The 15,680-nt window shown below is 15.6% G+C and overlaps 1 protein-coding gene across 1 annotated transcript in view; it reads right to left on the bottom strand.

Moving 5' to 3' along the window:
• Nucleotides 1-1,666: 1,666 nt before the first annotated feature.
• LOC100578332 overlaps nucleotides 1,667-15,680 on the bottom strand; it is a 105,269-nt gene continuing 91,255 nt past the window's right edge. Inside the window, exons 5-6 of the mRNA XM_026443792.1 lie at nucleotides 3,432-3,616; nucleotides 1,667-2,160 (exon numbers count right to left, since the gene is read on the bottom strand). Coding sequence (XP_026299577.1) covers nucleotides 1,861-2,160; nucleotides 3,432-3,616 — 485 coding nt within the window. The 3' untranslated portion in view covers nucleotides 1,667-1,860. The remainder of the gene's footprint in view (nucleotides 2,161-3,431; nucleotides 3,617-15,680) is intronic.

The raw sequence follows: 15,680 nt of genomic DNA, 5'->3' as shown, positions 1-15,680 counted from the left end.
TAGAGAAAGTTAGTTGGCAACTAGACAGTTTTAATTTTTATTATCCATAAAGATTTATTCCATTTAAAATATAAATCGAAATTATTTTATTAAAAGTAAATTTGAGAAGACGAATGAAAATGAACATATTAATATTATATTAAGTCATTCCATAAGTTATATTATCAAATTTAAAGAGATATAATGTGATTAAAAATATTAGAACTTTTAATTTAAAATTAATTTATAAAATTAATTTTTTATACATAAATATGAATATATTTTTATACATAAATATAAACGAAATTAATTGTACTAACATTATTATGTATTTTTATTATATATATTTTATATATTATATATTTTTAATTGTCCTAAAGTTATTATAAATTTAGATTTATTTTTTATGTGGTTATTGAAATAAGATTTACGCTTATTATTTCGGATAATTTATATCATTTGAAATATTGGAAATTTTAATTTGATATTATCTTTTATAATATATAAATTTTAATATTTGTTCAATTTGATACAAGATATTAGGTTGAACAGAAAATTTTTATATTTTCGTTTAGTATTTTCTTCAGAATAATTATGTTTTTATTTTTACAATTTTATTTATAATTTATTTATATATATTATAAATAATAAAACTTTTTTAGTTTCTTATATTTTCTTTAATAATTAACAATCTATAGAGAAAAAATCTGTTAATAAAATATTTACTTGATATTTATAATTTATAAATTTTTATAATTATAGAAATAAGTATAGAAATAATAATAAATATTTGTAAGAAGTTTGAAAAGAATGTTGTGCAGATATGAAATATGTAATGTCTAAAATAATATATACATATCTTAGAATAATTATAAAAAAATGTTTATGTATTATATAATTATTTAGGAAAAACAAATTGAATTGAATAAAAAAAAATAAACTGTATTAAGAAATTAATATATCATAAAGATTGTTTTCAAAACAAATAATTATATATGATAATATGATACAATAATATTCAATAATTACGATAATATTCGACAAAAACAATACGAATTCAATTCATGGGAAACATATGTATTAAATATGTATGTTTTTATTATAAAAATAAGTTTATTCTAATCTTATTTAAATCTTATTGATAGAAAATAAAATAATTTATTATAAATATTTCTAATCGAATCAAAAAATTGCAATATTTAATATAATTAATTATTATTAATATTTTGTCAATATTAAAAAATTAAATTAAAAAATAATTTCCCATATATTTATTTGATTTTTAAAAATCATCTATTTAAATTATTCAAAATCAAAATTATCAAAATCGTTTAATGATATAAAGAAGTTATAAAAGTTATAAAAAAGTCAATATGTTATTTGTACGAAATTATTTCTAATTTAAGTAAATCATGAAATTGTTTTTATAGAAAAAATTAATAAATATTAAGACATTATTAAAAATTAAAACAAATTAGTTATATTATTTAACTTTTAAAGAATAATTTAATATATTTAATAAAAACTTCGTTCAACCTAATACTTCAAATGCCAGAAATATTATAAATATAAATTCTTTTGAAACTATATTTCTATAAAATTTATATAATGAAACATTTATTTGAAAAAAAATTCTTCAATATTTAAAAAGTTATTAAAAACAATAGTTCATAAAAGAATATACATAATAAATATTATTATATTTTAAGAAAAATGATTTTTAAAATTCTATTTCTTATGGAATAACCTAATACTTATATTGCACGATGTGATTCATAAATTTTATAAAATTATTGATTATAATTTTATCTTTAATCGCGACAATATTTTTGCGACAGTAACAAATCGTAATTACAAAACGATAATCAAAACGAAAATAAATCAGAGATGTGCGAGCACCTCAACAGCAGCTACTGGAGGCGTTTGATCGCCGTTCAAAATTACTGGTTCCGATTCAGTTTGAACGATTCTAACGAGATTCGCATCCTTTTTCGATGGCGTGACATTCGTATTTGATGCAACATTCGATCTAGTGCAATAGCTCGGCGGTCTGCTTTCTCTAATCGTGCCAGGATTCACAATGCTTCCAGCATTCGATCTGTAAGTTGGTGGAGGTGAAGATGTTGTTGGCTGCAATCGATCCAAAAGGAGCAGTCTAAGTCTATATTCTTGCATGCTTGCCTGAAATTATAGAGATTTAGTTTAAATTTTTTTACTTGTACATTAAAAGGAAATGGTTTGTTGATCATTAATATTATATGAAATTTTAAATAAAATTTTTAAAACAGTCCATTATTCAAATAATTAATTATAGAAAAATCAATAAATTAATGACTAAAATTGTGACTGCCTTTAATATGAAAAATTGTAATTATTGCATAATTATTACATAAATATTCAATCATTTTTGCTTTTTTTGCTTTTTTCTAATTTATTTTCTCAATTTCTTTTGACTTGAAAAAAATGTTATTTTATAAAAAGATATTCTATATTTAAAATATTTGTTGTTTTTCTATTATTCGATATCGTTCAGATAATCAAATATCAATAATAATCAAAATTTTATTATAATGTATTAATTATTTTTATTTTTTAAAATATTCAAAATAATTAAAAATTGAATATAAAAAAAATGTAATTATAAATATATGATATTTTTTTTATATTAACTTTTTATATTAAAAGAATATACATATTTTTACAAAACGTGTCCAAAATTGCATTCTGTCAAATAAACTTTGTTTTCATATTCATTATTTTTATGAATCAATTAAACTGTGCATTGCTAGTTTATGAATTAAAACAAATCATAATATGCCCTTTTTATTTCACCAAATGAAATATTATAAATATTTAAATCAGAATTATAAATATATTTTATTAATTTCTCTATGAAGATCAAAAATTAGTTAAAAAAAAATTAAAAGATAGAAACACTCAATAAATAAACCATATTATTTTTATATCATACTTTTATATTCATAGTTGATATTGTCATAGTTCAAAAAAATTTTCAATGTTGAAATTATAAAATGATTGATTTGGTAATGATTTTAGATGATTTAATATGGATGAATTAAATTCTTAGATATAATTAACCATTTAGAATAAAATTTTTAGAAAAAAAATATAGATGGAAAATAAAATTTTATAAATTTTATAAATTCAAAGTAATATTGTTATTATTATATATTATTATAAAATTGAAAAATTATAAAAAAAAATAATTTATAACTTGTCAATCGATAATTCTAATTAGTAAATTATTATGAAAAATAATTCAAGTGAGATGTTAAGAAAAAATGTAATAATATTTATGAAATACAAATGTATGAAATACAAAAGCATAAATAAATTGAAAATATTCATGTTGAACGTATTTTATATATAAATATCATAAATCAAATATGAAAACTAAATAAGTAAACAATATTTTTAAAATTTTTAATCACCTGATAACTCGGAGGTGGCGTTCTAAATTGGAATTCCGGATAAATCATGGCAGCGTATGGATGGATTGGCCTCGCTGGCGGGATTCTGCTTGAGATTCCCGTGAAACCAAAGAAACTGCTGCAATTTTCTCGACTGGTCACTCGCCACGCTACAGCGCTTACCGTTACCAGAACCACTCCTATACCTATAACAAAATGCATCATGTCAAAAAAATACTTATTATAACTTGCTTTGAAAATTTAATATCTATCATATTGTATTTATTGAATTTTCGGAAAATTTTAGAATTCTATTAATTTTTTTATAACAATAAAAATTAAAAAATTTGATCAAAAATGATTGTATGAATGACGAACAAAAGTAATTGAATTAGAAATTTAATAAATAAACTTGAAATTATAATTTTATATTTTCATTATTAATTCACATAATTTTTAATAATTTTTTTCAATTTAAACTTGATTAAAAAGTGATACAAAAGATTTTTTTTAAAAATAATACACATACTGAAAATAATGTATAAGATTCTATATTTATTTACAGATTTTTTTTTTGAATTTCTGAATAAATTTATATATAGCATTCTTATAATAAAAATATATATTTTAATATTAGAAACAAAATTTTCAATTAAAGCTATATCTGCATCATAGTTTTCTTAAATAAAAAAATAATAAATTTCAAAAATATTTTTATTGCTTTTTTTTAATATTTTAAATTATTTTTTGGAATATACTTATATAATAATAAAATATATTTTCTATAATAATATTTATACAAAAATATATTTATCAAATTGTTTTAGTGAGTGTTTTTGTTTTAGTGACATAAAATAATAATATTCGTCTAGTTATTTTAATAATATTTTAATAATAATATTAATCCAATTATTATTTTATAATATTAAAAATTTTACTTAAAAATTCAAAATTGTAATAAAAAAAATATTTCTATTAATAAAAATTTAAAAAATATATAAATATTATAAATATATTATTATATATATAAATTATTATATATATAAATATATTAATATATATAAAATAATTAATATATAATATATACAAATATACAAAAATATTTAAGTTAATGATAATAATTAATTAGATATTTAAATGAAAAGAAAAGGTACGAAAACTTATTAATTATTATTATTAGTAATAATATAATAAATTGTAATATATCAGCTTTTTTTTTATTCTTCTTAATTTTATATTCTTCAATTTTAGATGATTATTATAAAATTTTTAAATTAGATTGATAATATATTTATTTATATATTATATAAAAATTTATGTTATTATTTTATTGATGTTAAAATAAAATATTATAATATAATTAGAATATACTATAATATAATAATATTATAATATAAGATATTAATATTTCTAAAAAACAGACATCACTAATAATAAAAAAAATGTATTATTATAATTAATGTTTAAAATTATTATTAAAATATTTTTAGCAAATTCAACAAATTTAAAAAAAATATAATTGCTAAACAAAAATGAAATTGAATAATAATTATATAAATAATTTATATAATTAATTTAATTATATAATTATAATTATAAATTTTACACGATATCTCAGTGCAACATTTACTTTTACTTTTAATCATTAATAATGCTCGACCTCGACTCATATAAATATTTTTAGTTGCATAGGATATCTTATATGTATCTATATACTACTTATTTATATACTTTTTTTGTGTTACAAATAGATTGCTATAATTTCTATTGCATAATTATAAACATAATTGCATAATTAAGCATAATTATTATTATTATATATATTATTATTAGTGCAGTAATTAATATTATTTTAAATATACAATATATAATATATTATTTTACATTAATATTTATTTTCAAAAATTTGTTAATAGTGTAATTTTAATGAATTTCATTGAAAAATTTATTTTTATTCATTTTTATATATAATATTGTTTAATTGTATTAATATGTTATAATTAAATGATTATACTATATATTATTATATATATAGTATAATCATACTATATATTTTTAAAGTTTAATTAATAATATTTAATAATTTAAAAAATAAAATTTATTAATAAAAATATTAAGATTTTACAATTCAAACAAGAAAATTTAGATTTTAATTTTAATATTATATGGAAATATAAAAATATTAAAAAATATTTCTTTTGATCTATTTATATTTAAATAAATGTATAATCGAATATATAAATTAACAATATTTTTTTTTATTCAATTCTATATGTTTGCATATATAATATTTAAAATATCTAATTAAAATAAATATAATATGCTTGTAAATATATATCAATTAAATATATCAAATAATATTCCAATTATAAAGATGCAATTTACATTAAATTCAATAATTTAAATATATGTAGTTAAAAAAATATTTCACAGAATAATTCACAGAATATGTTATACGAAACTATACATAATTTGATATTTCAAATAATAATACGAAAATAACAAATATATTAAAATATTATTTAATTGTATTAATTTCATTAAATTAATAAAATGAAATTAAATTTTATTAAATTGAAAATTTTGTGACGTAAAAAATTTTAATAAATCATATATAAATGTTGAAAATGAATATTGAATATGAAATAATCTATACATTAGATTCATGTATAAACAAGTGAAAATCTAAGTGAAATGCAACGAATGAGTAGATATAGCAAAAATGATGAAATTGTTAAGTATTGTCGCGTGTTCTCATGAACCTTCATATGTGAGAATAGTGAGAGCTGAGAACCATCCATAAAGAAAGAGACAATGATACAAACTTTCGTGATTACATTCATCTATATTTTCTTCTTAGCTGCTATTGTCGATCTTTCTGTTTTCTTAATCTCTATAATTTCTCAACTAAACATTTTTTTTTATTCGATTTCATTTTTTATTAGTGCATTCGTATTTGCATTTTAAATTTTATTTTCCTTTCAGTACATAATTTCAAGGCATTTACTTTTTCAATTAGATACATTATAAGCTTATAAATATCCGAACTTTTTTTGCTTGATTTATTGTTATAAAGTGGGACAAAATGAAACATTTCATTTGAAATAATCTTTTTAAATTTTCAATTATTTTATTGTTAACTTTTTTATAATGCTTATTCTGCACTATTTATTCTAAAATTATTCAAATAATTTGTATATTCAATAAAATTATCTTGTAATGTAATATAATTTTTAATATTTTTTTTTGCAATAATTATTAAAGCAGTGTTTCTCATTTTTCGATTTATTTTCATAATAAATAACCAAATAAAAATTATCCTTTTAAATAATCAAATAAAATATTATTCTTTTTATAACTATATAAAAATATATTTCTGCTAAAATAAAATAAATCAAAGAAATAATATAATATTAATAATAAAGAAATAAAGAATATTTTATTAAAAATCAAGAATGTAACACATAAAATTTTATAAAAATTAAAAAGAAATATTAAAAACCTGTCTTAAAATATATGTTCAAATTTTATAATATATGAAATATAATATATTTGATTTATGATTATGATAAATCTCTAACTCTTTTTTAAATATTTGTTGCAATAAATCTTAAGTTACTTCCATGAAAATTTAATAAGTAAATAAATCTTTTATATAAATAATTGCAAAGTAAAAATAATTATAATGATTCTTCAAAAATCATTTTGCATTCAATTTTGCAAAGTCTTCAAAATCAATTCACAGATTGAGAATCTATATTCAAAGATTATATGAAAATTTTATTTAAATGTATTTTTATCATGATTTATTTTTATGATAATTTTTAAAAGTTTTATAAATATACAGAAAACATAAAAATTAAATTTAATTTTTTTTTTAGTTCTATCAATTATCTTATTTGAATAAAAAATTTTTTAAAAAGATAAAAGATATATTTAAGAAATAAATTTTCACAAATTTCTTAAGAAAATGTGAAAGCAAAAATTTCCAACATCGAATATTTTAATTAATACATAGAAAAGATACTTTCATTGTTTAAAAAATTAAGAATTAAAAATACATTAGCATATAAAATTCAAATATGCGTAATTATGACAAAAATAATTTAAAATGAAAGAAATATTAATTCAAACTCCTCTTTTAAAAATAAATAAAATGATTAAAATTTACTATTAATATTTAATTCCCACATTAAATATTATATTATATGTATTTATATTTGTAAATATTATAGTATATATTTGTAAATATTAATGCTGTGTGACAACAAGTTTATTTATTTATTAATTGATTATTATACAAGATTATTTGTATGATTATTTTTTTCATTTAAAATCATAATATAATAAAATAATAATATAAAATTTTAATAAAAATCAGCATACATATTTTTATAATGCACTAAGGTATACACACTAAAATAAATAAAAAAAATTTAAATAAAAATTAATTAATCTATATATGTACAAAAATGGTGTATTATTACTATTCTTATATATTTTTAATACTTTCTAATATAACTTCTTAATACTTTCTCTTTTAACTTTTAAATTTAAACTTTTTAACCTTTATCGAATATTTATCGAATTTTAATTCATATATTTGGTTTTTAAAATATATATTTTTAAATTATTATAATTATTATAAATTAATTTTTAAAATATCATAAATGTTTAAATATTTTAATTCAATTTGTATTCTATATTTAAATGATGAAAATCATTAATAATCTTTATCACAAAAAATATAAAATATAAAATAAAATACAATAAAAATTTGATAAACTTATTAAATTATAAATATTTAGATACTTATGTAGAATATAGAAATAATGAATTGAATAGAAATATATTTTATCAAAAGATTTAAGATAAAAAATATTTTTTTATATAGGTATATATATTTATATTTATATTTATATATTTATATTTTATATAGGTATATATATTTTATATGCGTATTCTTTGCATTTTATGTGTAAATTTTGTGCATTTCGAACATAATATTTGATTATTATGATTTTTACTATTCAGTTTCAAAATAATTGATGAATAATAATAGTGAAATATGTATCAATATATATATTGGATTTATAATATGATAAGAGAAAATACGTATAGTTCCAGTTAAAACTTTTCATAACAATTTGTAGATATCTAAATCAATAAAATATAAATATATAGAAAACATATGAAAACATGATAAATTCTTTATAGATATATATATTTTTATGTACTTATAAAAATGTATAATAAATGTATAAAAATGTATAAAAATATGATGAAGAATTAAAATTATTTTATCTTACATATTTTTGTTTGCTTATATTTCATATAAAACTTAATTTATTTATAATTTAATATGTATTTTTGTATATTTGTATTTTTATATACTAGCTTTTATATTTGTTTTAACCTTTATCAACTGCATTCCAATAGGAAATAATTCTAAATAGATAGTTAAAAATAAATAAATCATAAAAAAAAATTAGTTCATAGTTTATTTATGAGAAAATTAACTATAATGTTCAATTACATGCTCATTCGATTAAATCTAACATTTAACTAATGCCAAAACAATTATGCAATTACAAAGTTATTCAACAAACAATATTTACCATTTTTGATTTACTTGTTTTTTTGTTTATTTAGAATAATTATTTAATTAATTTTTTTATCATTATTCTATTGAAAACTAACTAAATGCACAATTTAACTTCGAAATTTCACTTTTTCAAAAACTAAATTTTAAATTAGAAAATGTTAATTTTTTATTTTTATATATATAATTAAGCTTTACTCGATTATATTATAAGTTTAATTTATTTTTATATTTTATATAGATTATGTTTTATATTTATTATTATTTTTATGTACAATTATCTTTTGTTCATTTATCCTAATACTAATAATAATTTTTTAATATCTTTCGTACATTTATTTACATTATTTACATTTACTTTCATATATTTCTGTTGGATATTTTAAAATTTATATAAAATATATAATATTTATATAAAAATTTACATTTAAATTTAATTTAAAATATTATAAACACAGTTAATAACATCATTTAAAAGTTAACTATACAAAAAAAAAAAATAGATATTTACAAAAATATTTTATTTTATAATTATTTTTAAATTTGATATATTTTTAAATATGAAATATTAATTATTGTGTATAGTAATCTTAATTTTAAATTTCGTATTTTTAAATGTCTCGATAGCATGCAATTCAGTTCAAAAAATTAAAAATGTATTCATAAAAAAAATTCCTTAATTTTAAATTTTAATTGCAAATAATTTTTAAAAGTTTTAATAAATGTATGAAAGTATCTCTCTTTCTCATCTCTTCCCCTTTCTTGTTTACTTCTCCTTTTCTCTTTTAGAATTAGAAATAGAAAATTATGATTTTAAATCAATTGTAATTAAAGTTTTTCTAAGAGATATTTCATTATATTTATATTAAATAATAAAGTATAAATAAATAGACTATGCATTTTTTTATTATTAATTTCTAATTATAAAGCGCATTTTTTTTTAAATGAATTTACAGTGAAATATAACAATAAATCAAATATATATGTCTTTAATAAATTTCTCGATAAAAGTTTTAGTTGAACATAAAATTTAATTTCAATTTAAATTGTGGATTTATTTGATGTTTATATCTATAAAGTATATATTGTAATTTTTACTATTCTTAATCTAGAAATATTTTAATTTGTAAATTACAATTATAATATCATTACTTTTTCTTAAAATTATTTATAATATAATTTAAATATAATTATTAAATAGATATCAAACAAAAAGTTAATTATTTTTTGTTACATAGAATCTTCAAATTTAAGTATGCAATATGTGATAACTTTATTTATTTTATTATTATATAATTATTTATAACATATTATTATTTATAACTATTACAATATTATTTATCAATATTTATTTAAAATATTCAATGAATATTTTAATATTTTAAATATGATCTTTTTTCTCACCCAAATGTTTTAAATTATATTGCGTTATAAAAAATTCGTATAATTCAAAATTCATCACGATTTGATATACACTTAATAAACTGATTGAATTTAATGGTTTTTCCATTGAATTGAAGAAAGTAAGTAATTTAGCATTATAGCTCACATAGAATCGTGTGAAATTAGTTCAACACTTTCACGAATGGAAAATTTAGAAATATTTAATTATTAAAAAAAATATTTGTTAAATTTTGTTCTGATCTAATCGCTACAAATTCAAAAAAAAGAAAAAAGTTATTTTTGTAAATTTTAAATAAATAAATTTTTTCATTATATAATATAATGAATATAATATAATTAAATATAAATACATAAAAAATATTAAAATAATTAAAATACCAAAAATTAAAGAAAAAATTATTAAAAATTTTTTGTAAGCATATAAATAAATAATAGATTTTTGTAATTACAATTTTTTGCAATTTTTATTTTTTTTATCATTTTTTAATTTTTAGAATATTTCTAAAAGTTTCGTTCTACTACTTAGATATATTGATAGATATTTTATATCTATATATATATTATATATATATATATATATATATATATATATATATATATATATATATATATATATTATTAATATTATTATATAGAAATTAGAATGATATGAGATAATTGGAAAAAAAGTGCAAAAGATCATTTTAAAAATTTATAATATTTATTAAAAGAAACAAAAAATCAATATCTTGACGTAAAATCAATAAATATTTTATCATTAACAAATATTCAATATTATTTCGCAATATATTGAATTTAAATACAATTATTAGTTAATAAATATTGATAATGTTAATAGTAATTGTGTTAAAAACTGAATTAATGATCTTTTGAATCAATTCCTTTGTCTATATTTACATATGTAATTGATTAATAAATATTAAATTATAAATTCAGATTATATATTATTCATGCAATAATTATATTAATTTTTCGTCTTTTATTTTATATTATTAACATTATTTTTAATTACAAAATTATTTGTTTTATTTTTATACTGTTTTGTGTTATTAGAACAATATTGTATTAGAATTTTTAAATCAACTTCTTTTGTTTTATTATGAATATTAAATAATTTAAAAAAATTTAGTATTGAATTAATTGCTAAATAAAAAAAAGAAAATAATCAATGTTATCTATTGTATTATATAACAGGCAAATTAGAAATTATAATAATCATATTTACATTATCAATTCAAGGATGCAAAATTTTTTCTGTATTTAAATTTTTATTATAAATTATGTAATAATAGATATCTTATATAATCTATTATTATTATGTGAATATTTAAAATAAATGTATATATTTAAATATTTAAAATTTTATATATTAATATTAACATATAATATATTAATATTTAAAATAAATGTATATTTAAAAAAATTTATTTAAAAAATTTATTAAAATTTAAAAATATCTTCTATAATTTCTTTTATAAAAAAACAAAATTTATTTTTTTATTAAATATCTTTGTTAAATATCTTTTAAAATTCTTTTACATATAAAATAAATTACGTGTTTTTTGATATCTCTTATAGTAGATATTTTTTTTTATTTTAGTTTCTTTGCATTTTAATTTTTTTTTTAATTTATTCACTTAAATAATTAATAACAATTTTGCACTTTTACTTCTATTGAATCAAATATATATATATATATATATATATATATATATATATATATATATATATATATATAAAATATATATTAAAAGAGTTTAAAAAAATTTATAATAATTTTGAATAAATAGAACTCAAAAATAAAAGTATTTTCTTCATTCAATGGAAATTAATAAAAAAAATAATTAAGAAAACTTATAAAAAAAATATTCAATATTTAATATTTAGATTTACTTTGTGAAAAAAAAAGAAACAAAAAAAAAAAAGAGAAAAAAAGAAAAAATTTCCGAAGATTTTAATGTAATTATATAAAGAAAAATTTCAATATGTGATTATAAAATTTTAAAACCAATCGAATTTTCGGAATTTTTGTCGAATCTATTCATCCATTTATCAATTTCCCTAGAAATTTCTTAATTCTGTTTCGCGAATCTCACGGTTCCTTCACGTGTAGGTGTTGATCTCTGTAAGTTAGTGCGTTCTTCTATTGTGAGAGGCATTCTATGCGGGTCGCAGGTTACATACCCACGTTTAGAAAGTAACCAGTTGCCAGCATGCTTCTTTCCCTTCTTTTGTAGCGCTATGATCAGTCGATCTGATCGATCAATGGCCTCTTTACTGTTTCTCACTAATGCTGCTCTATTTCATAATTCTTAGTCAATTCGACATTTTTATTTCTGTTTAACATTTTTTTTCCTTCATGCGTTCTCCATTTTTATTTTATTATTTTTACAAATTAATGATTATTCATTATGTTTCCGTGGAATTTCTTCAAACGACTAGCAAATAAATTTGATTTTAAAATATAAGAAATATGAATTCCCTTGATATGAACTGTTTTGATGCCTTTCGTTTACGATAGATTATGTAAGTTCATATTAAATCGAAAATTCATTTGAATTTAACTTTCTGAATTTATAAAATCAATTTTGGCAATAATGAAAATTTATTTACAAAATCTTACAAAATAACAGTATAAAAACATTATATATATATTGTTCATTATAATATAACATTATGTTATATATTATTATGTTATAATAATAACATAATATAAAAATTATAATTTTAAGAAAAATTAATTTTTTTTTTAATTAGTAAACATATAAAGATATATAAAAAATACAAATACAACTCATAAAAAAAAAATCATTCATCTATCATATTACAAAGAAATTAATTTAATTCAATAATTCTAATTTTAAAATGAAAGTATATACATATAAAATATAATGATTTATATATAATAAATTATATTGTAGAGAATCTTTTTTATTCATCAAAAATCTGAGACAGTGAAATCAATCTTTAAAATTTCAGCATTTTTTTGTTTTAAATACAATTTTGTCTCGAAAATTTTTTTACAAGAGTGAAACATTAAAAATTAAATATTTTTATATAAAAAATTTCATTCTATTTCACACTATCACAAAATTAAAAAAATAACAAAAATAATAAAACGTTAAAAAATTTGAATAATAATTTCATGTTATCAAAAAAAATTAGAGAAAAGATCCATGTATAACTAATTATGCATTTAAACTTTCATTAAAATTAAAATTATTGAAATTCTCTAAAATAATATATGATTATATATTACAAATAATAAATGTCATAAAATTAGAAATTAAAAATTTTAAAGCTCATTTATAAAACTTCATTATATAAATAAAAGTTTCTCTGTATTTTATTTCTCAATAATTTAAAAATTGCAAACTAAATTAAATTATTTAATTCAGTAATATATATATTAAAAATTTGCATATGATATATATGAATATATGATATAACAGAAAATTAAAGAACAATTACGCATGAATCTTACAATATATATTTTAATATCATAAATTAATGAATAGAAATTTAAATATTTTATTGTAACTTTAATTTATTATTTATTCACATAACATGTATAATAAAATGGCAAGTAAAATAATGAATTATTTTTCTCATTTTTTTATAATTAGCATATTTTAAAATTATTTATCATAATGACACTAAATTATAATAAAATCAAACGAATGAATTTGATTACAAAATTTTTTATTATTTGCAATATATGATAAAAAACAAAAAAATTATCGATATTATTGTATGTTCAAATTGTATATTCACGATGAATTATTATATAGATTTATTATATAGATTCTCTTTTATATTTATATATTTATATATTATTTATATATGCATAATAAATTAGTTTTTCATATATTAAAATTATATTTATGAAAAAAATATAATCATTTAATCACTATAATTATCATTTTATCTAATAATCCAATAATATTAGTAATTATATTATTTTTTTAATTTTTTTATTAAGACTGAAAAATTACTATATTAATTATATTTAACTACTTTATAACTATATTTTATATATATATATGTATGTATAATATGTATAATATTTATTATTAAAACATGTAAGGTTATTATTATAAAGATTATTACTTTAAAATATTATTTTTTTGATATAAAAAATAACGTTATATTTATTTTCTATTATCATTTTATGTTGATCTGTTTTACTATTGTTTTATTTTGTTAAATATAAAATAGAATTAAATAATAGAAAAAATGGAATTAAAAAATAATCAATACATAATTTCTAAATTTATCGTTGATATTAGAACTTTAAATATAATTATTTTCATTATCTTTATTTTATTTGTAATCCAGTTGAATATATTATAAATATTTATTAATTTTTTAAAAAATTATAAATTTTTATCTAATATCATAAATATTATATACTTATATTTTTTTGTATTACTATTTCTATCTTAAAAATAATGAATAGAAATATTTTAATATAAAAACTTCTAAGATTGATCAAAACAAAATAATTAATCAATCTTTATTTTTGCAATTTTTAAGAAATGAATAAGAATTGTTCAAAAAATAAATTTCATTTTTTAAAAAAATTTTAAAGAATAATAAAGTTTTTATTAATTATTTTTTAATTTTGTTTGAACACAAAATAATAAGTGGACTCTTAAATTATCAAGATAATATAAATAATTTACGTCTCTTTATTTTGATTATTCTTTTCATAGAATTTTGATATATATATAATAAAGTATTATGTATATATTTAAATATTAAGTTCGATCATTTTAATTAAATTCCATAAAATTTCCAATTATTTCATTTTTTCTTATACTAATTTATGTTAATTATAAATATAATTACTAAGAATTGGAATATTATTACTAAGAATAAGACTAATTAAAATGATCAATATTTTTATTTTCTGTTGCAAAAGTTATCTACAATTAAAACTTAAATAATTCGAAGGCAAATAATAAATGAATTCTTATATGTACAATTATTTATATGTGTATTTAAAAAGTTTAGGCAATTATATATGTAATATATATTTATCTCTATATATGTATAACATTTATCTCAAGATAAACAATTTATAAATTATAATTAATTTCGATTATAATTATAATATATATACACAATTATTTAAATATTGAAAAATATTTTGTATCAGATTATATATAATTTTTTTTTCCAATTTTTCCAATATAAAATAATTATAAAATAACTTATTTATATTTTAATATACAATAGATATTTCATTTTTATTTTTATTA

This window comes from Apis mellifera, linkage group LG11 (assembly GCF_003254395.2).
Source record: "Apis mellifera strain DH4 linkage group LG11, Amel_HAv3.1, whole genome shotgun sequence".
Taxonomy (NCBI): domain Eukaryota; kingdom Metazoa; phylum Arthropoda; class Insecta; order Hymenoptera; family Apidae; genus Apis; species Apis mellifera.
This window is presented reverse-complemented; position numbering and strand designations above follow the sequence as displayed.